This window comes from Protopterus annectens, chromosome 13.part0 (assembly GCF_019279795.1).
Source record: "Protopterus annectens isolate FY-2018-M chromosome 13.part0, PAN1.0, whole genome shotgun sequence".
NCBI lineage: Eukaryota > Metazoa > Chordata > Ceratodontiformes > Protopteridae > Protopterus > Protopterus annectens.
Window position 1 is genome coordinate 532,965,209 of NC_056747.1, and position 14,347 is coordinate 532,979,555.

At 37.4% G+C, this 14,347-nt stretch overlaps 1 protein-coding gene across 2 annotated transcripts in view; it reads right to left on the reverse strand.

Annotated features, from left to right (window-relative positions):
* LOC122787442 (caspase-1-like) overlaps positions 1 to 14,347 on the reverse strand; it is a 356,567-nt gene that overhangs the window by 129,424 nt on the left and 212,796 nt on the right. For both annotated transcript variants that reach the window (XM_044054158.1, XM_044054157.1), the window contains exons 2-3: positions 6,086 to 6,358; positions 248 to 342 (exon numbers count right to left, since the gene is read on the reverse strand). In XM_044054158.1, the coding sequence (XP_043910093.1) occupies positions 248 to 342; positions 6,086 to 6,188 (198 nt within the window). In that variant the 5' untranslated portion in view covers positions 6,189 to 6,358. The remainder of the gene's footprint in view (positions 1 to 247; positions 343 to 6,085; positions 6,359 to 14,347) is intronic.

Here is a 14,347-nt window from a genome sequence, read left to right on the forward strand (position 1 = left end):
TGGCAAATCTGTATCCACTGAACATGCTATTGTCTGTCACATAAAATTTAAGAAGCCACATTTTTAGAATGAATAAAAAACAGCAAAGCCACAGTTTAACAAACAGAATAATAATGCCAGAAACTCAATTCAACTTACCAACTGCATATCAGTCAAGCAGTACAGGACTAAAGGTAGAAGGAAGAGTAAGAAACGGTGAGGCAGTCAAGAATCAGAGGAAAGAAATAATGAAGACAAGAAGGAGAACCTGATTAGCTTCGCTGTTAACTATCCGCTGGTAATCCTCCAAACGGCAGGGAATTATCCATTGATCAGAAGCAGCAGGTATGGATGGCTGAGGTTCTAGAAAACATTAAAATAATATTTGCAAGCAAACTGGAAAATGACAATAATCCAAGACTATGTAAACATTGACAGGAACATACTTGTTAAATGAATGTGCTATTAATAAAAACAGAATTTAAACAAGATTAACAAAAAAGGTCTAACATACTAGAATAGTAATCTGATGGTCCATGGAGGGCTCATATGTGAGTTTGGTATTCTACTGAGCTGTATCCTACAAACAGTACACTCAGAGACTGTGTGTCTGAATCTCATAACTGTACTCTGCTGGTATATAATGGTTATGGTGGATGTGAGAACAGCATACTCACATTAGAAGGAAAAACTTGGCTAAGAGCCGTTTGTGATAAATTACTCATTCAGACTGGAGAGTACTTTTCCTCATCTCTCTAATGAAAACTCAGGTAAATAAATAAATCTAATTCTAGTTTCTGTCTTGTGGACATCTTAACTCTATTTCCCACCCTTCTATTGTGATTTTTAAAGCTCTGGTTTCATCTTTCTTCACTCATCTATGTGCACAAGGAAACCTTCCCCTCATCCAAGAGCAATTACCCTTCTTGTTCTGGAACTGACCTGCAAGAAGAGCTTCACATGTCTACTTCACTAGGACCAGAATCTCTCAAAACTAATAGCTGACAGCTATTCCGGTGACCAAAACATTTTGTGGAATCCTACGCGTTAGTGAACCCAGTGACCAACACGGTGAACTCCCTGATGCTGACCAAAATCTCTTTAAAATAGCCATCACCTGCACGTGTGGAATATGTTGCCTGAAAAGGTCACGTTCCCTGTCAAGTCTGAAGAGATGGATGGCCCTATTATTAATGCTCCTCTTAGGGCTACACCTAAAGCCATCTTTAGAATATCAAAGCAGCTGGGAGTTAGATCACTTCAGAAAACTATTCCAACATCAGCACCAGCAGCATGCAGCCAAGAATGGAGAGAACTACTGCATAGCCCAGACTATCATATGAGCTTTGCTAACTGAAGAACAGAATAAACTAGAAGTGCCGCAAGCACTTTATCATATATAAAAGTGGTTTTAATAATGTTTTCGGATGTATTTAAAAACATACAATATGCATTTGATAAGACATTTAGTCATATAATGACCATGTTTAAAATTGTTTAAAATGTATACTTATGACTTGTTAAAACATTTAATATTATTTCACCTTCATATGAAAGTGCAATAGTTTGAATGAATTGGCTTAAGGAATTAATTTTTGTATTTGTATTTTAATGGAATGAATTTTGCCATCATTTGAAGTAAGGAAGTCAGGATGTTAATTGCACTTTATAATATGCAGGTAAAATGTGTTTAACAGTGTTTTCGATACATTCAAAATATAAAAACACATATATTTAATAAAATGTCTAGTTATATAATGGCATTGCATTTAAAACTGTTAGAAGTGTATTTAAACTGTTTAGATGTGTATTTATAATCATTGTTAAAACATTTAATGTCATTTGGTTTATATGGAAGTGCAACAACTCAAAAGTCTGAGAATAATGTTTAATGAACTGGTTCAATGGATTGGTTTATTTAATTGGCTAATTATTAAAAATGGGGTATTTAAAGGGACACAATTATGTTTAATATGTTCCATTAGAAGGCAAGAAGCCGAGGTACCACAACTGTGTCAAATAAAGAAGTCATTTTATCCTTGAAGTGGTGTTCCAAATCGTGGTATTTATGTATTTTTGGGAATCATATGAGCTTTGCTAACTGAAAAACATACTAAACTACAAGTGCCACAAGCAGGTGAATGACTAGAGGAACACAAGAAGTTCATTCTAAATCTTAATCTAAAGGATGATAGGACACCAGGGCCATGTGTTCCATACTGAAGGGTACAGATATGGTGGTATCTCAATCCACCAGTTAGCAGTCGAATACAAGGGGTCCATTTGCAGAAAAAAAACATCCTTAGAGTACTGGTCTGTTTCATAAGCATACCATGTCATGTGCTGGAAATGTCAAATGAAAATATCACTCTAAGGGGAAGATACAGATGTGCAAATCCTGAAATGTTCAGGAAGGTGAGAATGTTGATAGCACAAGATATATAATCAATGTTTCAAAAAAGGCCACATCATTAACAGAATCCCAAACTGTCATACTTTCTTGCTTGTATGGAGTTAATGAACCTTTAATGCCCTTTAGAGGCTATTCCAAGCAAGCTCTTTTAGAAGCACCTCTGGCTGACATTATCTAAAAGGCACCATATCTCCCAAACAAAAGTAAGAGACGCAAACCTTTTTAGTCATCCAAGTGTAATTTCATTTTTTTCAAATCTACAAGTCCAGGAAATAAGGGGGAAACTGAAAGCATCTGTGCCAGAGCACAGTGGAGAATATATTTTAAGACAGAAAGTTACAGGAAAGGCAATTTTTCTTCAAGGGATAAGTGACATCATACTGGTCTGCACAACCAAGGAAGCAAAAAGTTGGCAATAAAATGGCTCCACATCAGGGATAAACTTACCCTTCTCCACTACCGGTCTGGCTGTTCACTGTTGAAGTAGACCTTTCATAAAAATAGAAACAGAAATGAAATGGAATATAGTTGGGTAAATGGAAGAGAGCACTGCTATATGCCCCAGTCCAGGCTGAAATGGTCACAAACACTAATGTCCCATAAGCCCACCATTAATGCCTTAAAGAATGAGAGAGCAATCTCCTGCCACCACAACCATCAACACCTTGTTGTGAGGGGGGAACCAAATTCCAGGAATTTCATGAAGACTGATTAGCTATCCCAAAATCCAAGGAGCATAAGACTGAACAAGATGGAAGAGGCTTCAGTATTCAAGCTTTCATATGAGCAGATTGGCTAGTTTACAGTTTGGACCTGCTTATACAAATAGTGGAAATGAAAGTACTAACAGACCCCTAAGAGAACATACTCACTAGCAGAATCTGCCAGAAGGAACCTAGAATCTTCCCCTCTCCCAGTAAGGTACAGTCCAACAATACCAAATCAGGGTCCAATAACTGGACTCTCCCACAAACACAGAACAGCACAGAACAGTGGGTAATCCCACTTCTGAGACAGAGCAATGAACCCACAAGGGGAGACCAGGGTCCTAGCATCTAAGACATTGGAATGCCTCTGCCAACAGAGATCCAGAAGCACCACCTATAATGTTACGTAATGCAGTACGAAAAAGAAGACTCCTCTACAGATCTTAGAAAAAGGCAGACCTAATACCACACATACCTGCCTATTGATCACATAAAAGTCTAGAAAAAGAGCCCACTATTGAGCTCCAAGATGAAAGTTTAGCTATCTTTACTGTTAGACTCCGGGAATCTTGACTCTCACAATGGCTGCAGTTCTCAATAGGTGGTTCTGTAAGAAAACTACATGACAAGTACATTTACTCCAGTGATTCTAATGTTAGACATGAACTGTACAAGTGGTTTCAGTGCTACAAATTGCTGTGACTGAGCTAAGCTGCACAAGCATATATCTTGAAGCTAGGGGATGGGAGTAAATTCACCTAATGACATCGAGTGGCTAGGCAACTCTAAGATATTCACAGAGCAAAGAGAAAGACAATTTACCAGTCTGCCATATGGTGTGAAATGGCTTTCCTTCCAGAAGGTCCAATCAAATAGAGAGAACACAACTAAACCTTGACATCAAATGCGGGGTGACAGTAGGTTAGAATCACTGTGATGGAAAAAGGAACCCATTATTTCCAGAAATGTTTGTGAAACGAGCATAAAATTCCCAAATAAGCCCTTTGACTGTGCCTACAGGAAACTTTTCACATCCAAAAAAAAAAAAAGGACAGACATCTGGCAGTAGATTTTCCTAATTAATAGATTCCCAAATACACAGACATAAGCAAGAAGCAGCTCTGAAGGTTTGCTGTGTTGCAGGGCAGAGAACCTGTATGTGACTCTTCCATGGTGGAATTGTTGATGCATTGTGAACTGAGACTGATCCACCATTGCTGGACTTCTACAACATTAGCTAAGACACTGGGACCAATGCATGCAGTGCAGAAAAAGAACACAAAGAAGGGTAAGTTTGGTTAGGAGCCTCAGTCAGAAACCAAAGGCTGAACCAGTTCTGAATCTCATTTTGGGGCAAACAGCCCTGTGCAAGATAGTCCAAAACTCAGATAATCCAGATGCAGCCTCACACAACCTTGGTGAATTTGAAAGGAGACCAAGACTAGTAACACTGAGCTCAGCCCACCCAATGCCAGCAAAGTGGATGTTAGATCCTAGCAGGCACTAGAAGAGAGGAATGAACACATAATATGGCATTCTGGTACTGGACATGAAGATTCCAAAGACTCCTGATAATTAGCCAACTCAAGAGAAGGATGAGTGTTCACACTGGGCCCACCTGCATACTTTTTGAGAAACAGAGTGAGGGGAAAGACTGAAAATACCCACCTGTGCTATATCAGAAGAAGAGGAAGAAGAATTCTGAGCAGCTCTGCATATCTGTCCAAGAAAACAGGAGATTATCATCATGGATGGGAAGATTTCATAGAACTTCCACCTAGGTGAAAGCCAGGAAATGCTTGAGGAATAAACAACTCAATACAGTTTTCCTCACTAACAGAAGGTCATAAATCAACAGAGAAGAAATCCTTTGAAGAAGCAAGTTCTAAACTTTATCCTGTAAAAACATGTATAACTGGAAAGCAAAAGGAATTAGTACGAAGATGCTTAATGCAGGTCAGGGGAAAAAGACCAAACTGGAGGCCTGGCAAAGGTCTACATAGGACTAATAGAAGCAAGCAAGAAGAGACACCAAGGGGAAATACAAGGAACTTTGCTTGGAAGTATTTACATAGACATTTTTATACCCCACATAGACTCTAAAGTATTTTTTCAGGTAGACAGCAAGTGTTGCAGGTGTGATGGGGAAGAAAGAGATAATTAGGAACATATTTTTGGGGAGTGTAATGAGTTGGCAGACTTTAAAAATTCCCTCCAGACTATTCAATCAACAATAATGGATGAGCAAATTGGTATAACTAAGGAAATTATTTTTTAAGGTTTGATACAGAATTGGAATTGCCTAGACATAGTATGACCTTGCTGAGTCTAATTATGGTGGCTGTCAAAAAAGCAATTACTAGAAAATGGAAATTCAAGTCTCAACCAACTGTACTAGAAGTAGTGAACATAGTAACAGAGATAAAACAACTGGAAATGGGATCTTTAGAAAAGGGAGGGAGTGAATTATATAGGAAAAAAATGGGAATTGTAAAAACAACACACGCAGAGTAATGCTTTGGAGGAGAAATGAGGTTTTAAGGAAAGCAGGATTTGAATAAACTATGTAATATTTGACTGACAACTGGATACGAGATGTATAATGTTTTCAACTAAAATATATCAATATAGCTTGTTTTCATTAAATAAATGTAGGCTTGCTTATGTCATAAGTGATAATTTAATAAAGATGTTTCTTGTTTTAAAACAAAATCTTATCACATGTCAGAAGTAATATACAGCATAAAAAGTGGAAAATATGGGAGAATTCACATCTTGTCTAACATCTGTCTTTTTCGAACCACAACAATGATAACAGAAAGTGTAACACTTATTTTAGAGCTAAACCTGCGAAGTAGATCTCTCTCAAGGCTGCTCTAGCATGACAAAATGAAATTATGAATATACCTAATTTAATGATAAATGTATATAATTTGAAAAATAATCTGCATCAGGTAAATATTTCTTCAGTCCCTGTAACACATACCTATGTCAGTAACCAGCTGTAGTTTACAAAACAATGTGTTGTCCTTGCTTTGGAGGCACTCAATGAATTTCCTGCTTGCATTATCACCTTTCTTCCGTACCATGTCAATTAAAACCCTGGCCTTGTCTTTTGTCCTGGTACAGCCCTCATTAATATCCTCTGCTTCACTATCATTTAACACGTTTTCCTGCAACAGTTCATCGATGAGGTCCTTGATTATGCTCACATTCACACCGCCAATAAACTGAGCTCTCACATCCAATAGCTTCTGGGCTGAAATGACAAAAAGAGAACATGATCAGGCTTGAAATATATTCTGTAAAATGTAATATGCTTTATATTCAGTGCCATAATATGCGCTTTTGCTTAGAGGTAGGATGCTACAACGGGAAGAAGGAAAATTGTATTTATTTATTGCAGTCTTCTTCTTTCGGCTTTTCCCAATTAGGGGTCGCCACAGTGGATCACCTGTCCGCTCTTGATTGGCAGTGGAGTTTTACAGTGTCGAGTTGCCAGCCCGGCACCCAACCTTCCACAAAAGGTACACACATGCACTCATTCACCCCTAAGGCCAATTTAGAGTGTCCAGTCCACCTACTTTGGGATGTGGGAGGAAATCTGAGCAGCCGGAGGAAACCCACGCGACCACAGGGAGGACATGCAGACTCCGCAGAGAAGGCATCCTGGCCAAGGATCAAACTGGAGAACCTCTTGCTGTAAGGTGGCAACGCTAACCGCTAAATTGCTTTATTTATTTATTTCTTGCAATAAGCTGCTCATGCAGTTTAAAAATGGATGTTTTTCATCATTTCGGGGACTGGTATTAAAGAACTGAGCATCTGCCAGTGTCCTTCAGTGGAAGAATCAGCACAGCCCTCTCAGCAGCATCAGAGATTGAGGGGAAATACAACATGTATTTATCCAAAACAAATGAAATGAGGAAGACATTAAGATTAAAACAAAAAATGTAATAAAAACCCAAAAGGGCACCAACTAATAAATGGAAAACATAAAAAAAAACACACAATACAAACTTAAAACTCCACTTTAATGCCATGAACTATGTAAATACTCCCAAAAACTTAGCACTTTCACCAAACACATTGGCTTCTTCAGAATTAGTGGAGTACAAATACAAAACTATAAATACATCACTTTGGATTTAGCCAATCAGCTTAATTGATTAAATAGTAACCTAGCAACCATCTATTAAATAATCATTACCTTAATGTTTACTATCTCTAGATTACTATTATCACAGCATGACAGCATACAAAGTGCAGGCAGGGAAGTTTAAAGAGCAAGTTAGAACTAGAATACTACACAACAAAACTGGTTAGGTTACAGAAAAGCAAAGCTAAGCCCCAGGATAACATTAACAGACATAACATCTATAGCTGTATTAGCTAATAAGACATGACTTTCATTTAGTGGAAGAAACTCTGTTTCTAAGAAGTGGCGGAGAGAATAGGGTGTCTTGTTGCTGATGCATTACAGTTAGCATGGTTTGGTAGTCAGAACAAATAACTATACTGAATCACTGGGTGTGGCCGTGACATGGCCAGCCACCTAGCAGTGGAAACCTTGGCAGTAAATGATTGTCACTGTTGAAATGATACCCTGACCCCATGTGAAAAAAATGGGAAAAAGGGGTTGTGGATAAATGGGTCACTGTGGTGTGAGTTTCCTAGGTTTCTTCTTTAACTGAATTAATAAAATCAGCAGTCAGTGAACAGGTGAGCTTGCTAATCAAGAAATGGTGCGCTTGTCTTGGCAATTTGTGTGACTGGCATAATGAGCAACTCATAAATGAACATGCCAAGCAACTTAAGACATGCATGTCTGTGTTGTTTGTCTGATGAAAATAACTGTCATGCCTGATGGTCACTGCTTGATTTCTATAGTACCACACACAGGAAATGAATCAGATCATAATGGTTAGGAGAAAGCTATACAGAGCACAGGCATTATAACCTGAATAAATACTTCATCGTATTTTTCTGCTACACCACCAGATAATAGAAATGTATGGCACGTTTCATTATGAATCATCAGCTGTAGCCTAAAGAATGTGTGTTTTACTTATTTAATAGCACACAATTTTGTTTAATAGAGTGAAATGATTCAAAATAATAAACACAGCTCACATGTATTTAGGTATATTCACAACAGCACAAGTTATCCAGGAGTGGTAAGTATACTGCACATGGTTTTAAAACCTAAGTGTAAACTTGTTAGCCCTTCCTTCAAAAAGTAAACTGTGAACTGAAAGACATTTGTAAGACGAGCTGATACCTCTCAGAATCCTAATGCAATAAAGGTGGTCAAAGCCAAAAATAAAAAGGAGACAAAGGCAAAAATAAATAAAAACAGACTGTAAATACTGCTCTTATAAACTTAGACAGTTGCTACAATATGTTTTATGTTAGCATGCATTTTCTGCAGAATATGAAATCTGAAACTCAAAAGTATGATATTATGTTGTGACTTTAGTCCTCAATAGTGTGCCAGAAAACTACAAACTTTATGAGGAAAAGACTAAAAATATGAGGCAAAAATCTGGACATTGAAAATATGGACAGTTGAAAGGTATGCTGACACCAGTTATCAACATGCATGCCTTTTGTTGTGTATTACTGCAATCATAATATACTGAAAGATGTTCAAGTCTGTATCCAGTACAGCTGAGAAACAAATACTCAAATATCTGTTTCTGACTGTACATTAGAAGGTATAATTTGAAACACAACTGTGATTTATAATATTCATCTTCAATGTCACTTAAGTGCCTGTAAGCCTTGTACTGCATGAATAAAAGAGTATACAAAATTATAGCAAAACAGCAACTATAGCATGAGATGCTAGAAAAAATATGGCATAAAACAAATTAGTACTACACTACTCAATTACAAATAACCAAAAATAAAATGTTTCATCTGAATGGCAATAAAGTTAAGCAAATCGAACCTTTAAATGGTTGCAAGACAGATTGGCAGTAGCAGCAGGAGTAACATACTCACTCTCTCAACCATACAGATAGCAATTTCCACACATGGAACTTGATAATTAAACATCCAGATGCCTGAATTTACAGATGAAATGACAGAACTTCCAGCAGCCCCTAGGAGTCTAGGCATGGAGAGTAAGTCAACTTTTACCAGGTCAAAACCTCCAGCAGATAGTGGGGACCCAAAACATACAGGGCAAAACAGAGTATCACAAAAACCTTTGATATTATTCTCTCTTTAATAGGTAGCCAGTGCAAGCTTCACAAAACTGGTGTAATCTTTTTGTACTTTGCAAATGTCACAATATTACTTTGTTACTATGATGGTTTAGGAACTCATATGAGACTGTGATGAGCCCTATTTCATGTGGAGTATGTGAAGAAATCTCATCTTTAAAATAATTGCCTATGCTGCATTTAAAAGAATTAACTGTTGGAGAATTACTAATGTACAGAGGTAAGCAGTTCTAAGCCCTTGCTACCCTAGAGTGAAAAGACTCGTTCTTAAAATTGTCATGGTACAAGTCATTCAAAATTAACTGATGCCATAACCCATATGGCTTTCTTTTATTTTTATATAATACAATCATACACATGTAACAGAAGCACATTATGACAGTACAATCATATACATGTAACAGCAGCCCTATGACAGGACAATTATATATATGTAACAATAGCACACTGCAGCAGTACAATTATATATATGTAACAGTAACACATTATCATAGTACAGTCATATTCATGTAACATACATATAACAACGTGCTTCCGTTACATGTATGACAGTACAATCATATACATGTAACAGAAGCACATTATGAAATACAATCATATACTTATAACAGTAGCATATTATTGCAATACAGTCATATACATGCAAGAGTAGTACTATGAGAGGTCAATCATATACATGTAACTGTAGTACATTATGACAGTGCAACCATATGCTTACAACAGTAGCACATTGTGACAGGCATAGCTCTCAGTCAATCAGGGACAAATTTTAATAGAATCAGGGACAAATTTGGAAAAAAATTAGGGACACTTTTAACCTGAGACTGGCAGAATATGAGAATGTGAATTAATATACATTTTCGGACGCAAAAGAAGTCTATAACTCTTAATTCTTGTCATTATTTATTATTTGTTAAGTGTAATTTATCACCTTTCCTCCAAAGGTCACCAGTTATACAAGGGTTTAAGAGGGATAGAGCTAAAATTGGAGTAAAAATCAGGGACAGTTGGCAGGGCAATTGTATACATATAACTGTAGCACACTGACAGCACAATCCTCATACATATAACTGTAGTACATTGTGACAGTACAATCCTCGTATACATATGACTGTAGTACATTGTAACAGTACAATCTTTGTATACATATAACTGTAGCACACTGTGACAGCACAATCCTCGTATACATATAACTGTAGTACATTGTGACAGTACAATCCTCGTATACATATAACTGTAGTACATCGTGAAAGTACAATCCTTGTATACATACAACTGTAGTACATCGTGACAGTACAATCCTCATATAATTATAACTGTAGTACATCATGACAGTACAATTCTTGTATACATATAACTGCAGTACATCATGACAGTGCAATCCTCATATACATATAACTGTAGTACATTGTGACAGTACAATCCTCGTATACATATAACTGTAGTACATTGTGACAGTACAATCCTCACATACCTATAACTGTAGTGAGTGCATTGTGACAGTACAATCCTCGTATACATATAACTGTAGTACATCGTGACAGTACAATCCTCGTATACATATAACTGTAGTACATTGTGACAGTACAATCCTCGTATACATATAATTGTAGTACATCATGACAGTACAATCCTAACTGTAGTACATTGTGACAGTATACTCCTTGTATACATATAACTGTTGTACATCATGACAATACAATCCTCGTATACATATAACTGCAGTACATTGTGACAGTACAATCCTCGTATACATATAACTGCAGTACATCGTGACAGTACAATCCTCGTAAACATATAACTGTAGAACATTGTGACAGTACAATCCTCATATACATATAACTGTAGTACATTGTGACAGTACAATCCTCATATACATACAACTGTAGTACATTGTAACAGTACAATCCTTGTATACACAACAGTAGTGCATTGTGACAGTACAATCCTCATATACCTATAACTGTAGTGAGTGCATTGTGACAGTACAATCCTCGTACACCTATAACTGTAGTCAGTGCGTTGTGACAGTACAATCCTCGTATACATATAACTGTAGTACATCGTGACAGTACAATCCTCGTATACATAACTGCTGTACAACATGACAGTACAATCCTCGTATACATATACTGCAGTACATCGTGACAGTACAATCCTTGTATACATATAACTGCAGTACATCGTGACAGTACAATCCTCGTATCCATATAACTACAGTACAATGTGACAGTACAATCCTCGTATACATATACTGCAGTACAATCCTTGTATACATATAACTGCAGTACATCGTGACAGTACAATCCTCGTATACATATAAGTGCAGTACATCATGACAGTACAATCCTCGTATACATATAACTGCAGTACATTGTGACAGTACAATCCTCGTATACATATAACTACAGTACATCGTGACAGTACAATCCTTGTATACATATAACTGCAGTACATCGTGACAGTACAATCCTCATATATGTATAACTGCAGTACATCGTGACAGTACAATCCTCATATACATATAACTGCAGTACATCATGACAGTACAATCCTCGTATACATACAACTGCAGTATATCGTGACAGTACAATCCTCATATATATATATATATATATATATATATAAAACTGTAGTAAATCATGACAGTACAATCCTGGTATACATATAACTGTAGTACATCGTGACAGTACAATCATTTGTATGCAACAGAAGCACATTATGACAGTACAATCATATACATGTAGAAGTATCTCATTATAAGTGAATGATGAGGTAAAGGGTGTTCAGTGCACTGATGATGAACTATATTATATACATTTCAACCAACAATCTTTGGCAGTTTTTGTATATTTGGCAGGGATTAGAGATAAGGCATATTCTAATATAGATAACAGCTGCCTTTTGTTTTGCTTCTTTAAGAATGGCTTTCATTTGTCATGTGAAATTTTCCTGTAATCTAATATAACTTACATACACAAACAATTTCATTACTCCATTGAAAAAGCTCTTCTGAGTGAAACCATGGTTTGGTAACTGCTAATAGAGGATTCCTTCAAGCATTAATATGGTGCTGAAGTATTAATTTAATTTGGTTGTTTTTGTCTATTTATTCCATGCAACATAGGAAGGTCTTTATGTGGAACCTGTTTGGTTTGTGACTATTTTATATCTATATCTATCTATATATATATATATATATATATATATATATATATATATATATATATATATATAGATATATACACACATATGCAAAGCCATGGAGAGGATCATAATGGACCTCATAAATAAAGACATAGGGAATTTGCAGACTTTGGATCCATCCCAGTTTGGCTTTGTCAAAGGCAGATCATGCCTTCTAAACTTGGTTGACTTTTTCGAAACAGTCACCAAAGCCATTGATGAGGGAAAGGCAGTCCATACAGCCTACCTCGATCTGGCGAAGGCCTTCGATACAATACCCCACTCGGGTATCATTGAAAAACTCATCAGCTTAAATGTTAACCCATACATCACAAGATGGGTTGCAAACTGGCTGAGTGACAGAACCCACAGGGTCAGAGTTGCTGGCGCCATGTCAGACTCAAAGCCTGTCACAAGTGGTGTACCACAGGGCTCAGTCCTGGGCCCACTCTTGTTTGGCATCTACTTTTCCGAAGTACAAGCAAACACAGGAGGGTTATGGCTGACAAAGTTTGCAGATGACTGCAAACTGGGCACCATAGTAGAAAACACATCTGACACAGATATCCTTCAGAAGGGTCTCACAGAAACGGATAACTGGTGCCAGAGCCATGGCCTAAAGTTAAATGCCAAAAAATGCATAGTCATACCCTTCGGGAAAAACAAGGTTACCCCTAGCTACCAAATAGGTGGCAATCCACTGAGCACAGAAGAAGTTATCAGGGACCTAGGGACCCAGGTTGATAGTAGTCTGTCATTCGACACACATGTAGCTAAAGTAGTTAGGAAGACCTTCTACATTGCCCACCTTATCATGAAGGGATTCTCATCTAGATCAAGGGAGGTCATAGTCTCCCTATACTCATCACTCATCAGACCAATGATTGAGTACAATGCCCCATTCGGAATGTATCTGACCCGACACTTGCAGCAGCTGGAGAGGCCACAAAAGTTCCTCACCAAAAGGATAAAGGGTCTCAAACATCTGTCATATGCTGCCCGACTGAAAGAACTCCAGCTCTATTCAGTCGCTTACCGCTTGCTCAGAGGTGACCTTTGCCTAACATACAAGGCCATGTCAAACCCAGATTTGATGAATATGCTTCACCTCAAAAAATCTAGATCCGTCAGAGCCACAAGGGCGGGAGACTTAAACCTCGACATGGCTATTAATAGGACATGCTGGAGGGATAGATTCATCACCCAAAGACTCCCTATGCTGTGGAATAAAATCCCAGTATATGTGAGGCAGAGCACCTCGCTGGCCTTGTTCAAGAGAAATCTTGACCAATGGATGGGAGATCGCAGATATACCCCAGGGATTACCTCAGTGTCACTGCTCGACAGAGGCACAGCAAAATAATGGGTATAGTTCCCCATACTAAAGGGGTGGCGTAAGTCACAAAACTATGGGCTAGGCTTGTAAATGCCCTCGGGCAGATAGCCTAGTATGAACCTATGAACCTATGAACATATATATAAAATATACAGACGCACATGCATTCATATATATCAATGTGTCCAATTGTGGCAGGCAACGGATGGATTACAGAGCCAGCTTCTATTTATAGTGAGCATCAGTTGAAATGTTTACTGGCTAAAGCACTGGGGATTATAAAAGATACTAAACATTTTTTGTCATCTCTTAATGCTTTTATTAATCAACAACAAAATATAAACAGACTTCTGTACATGACTATGGATGTTGACAGCCTTTTTACGGCTATTCTGAATGATTTTGGGTTGAATGCTATTATAGAATTTTTACTGAGAGAAGCTGATATTAGCATCACTAAAATTGATTTAATTTGTGCTTTGCTAAATCTAGTGCT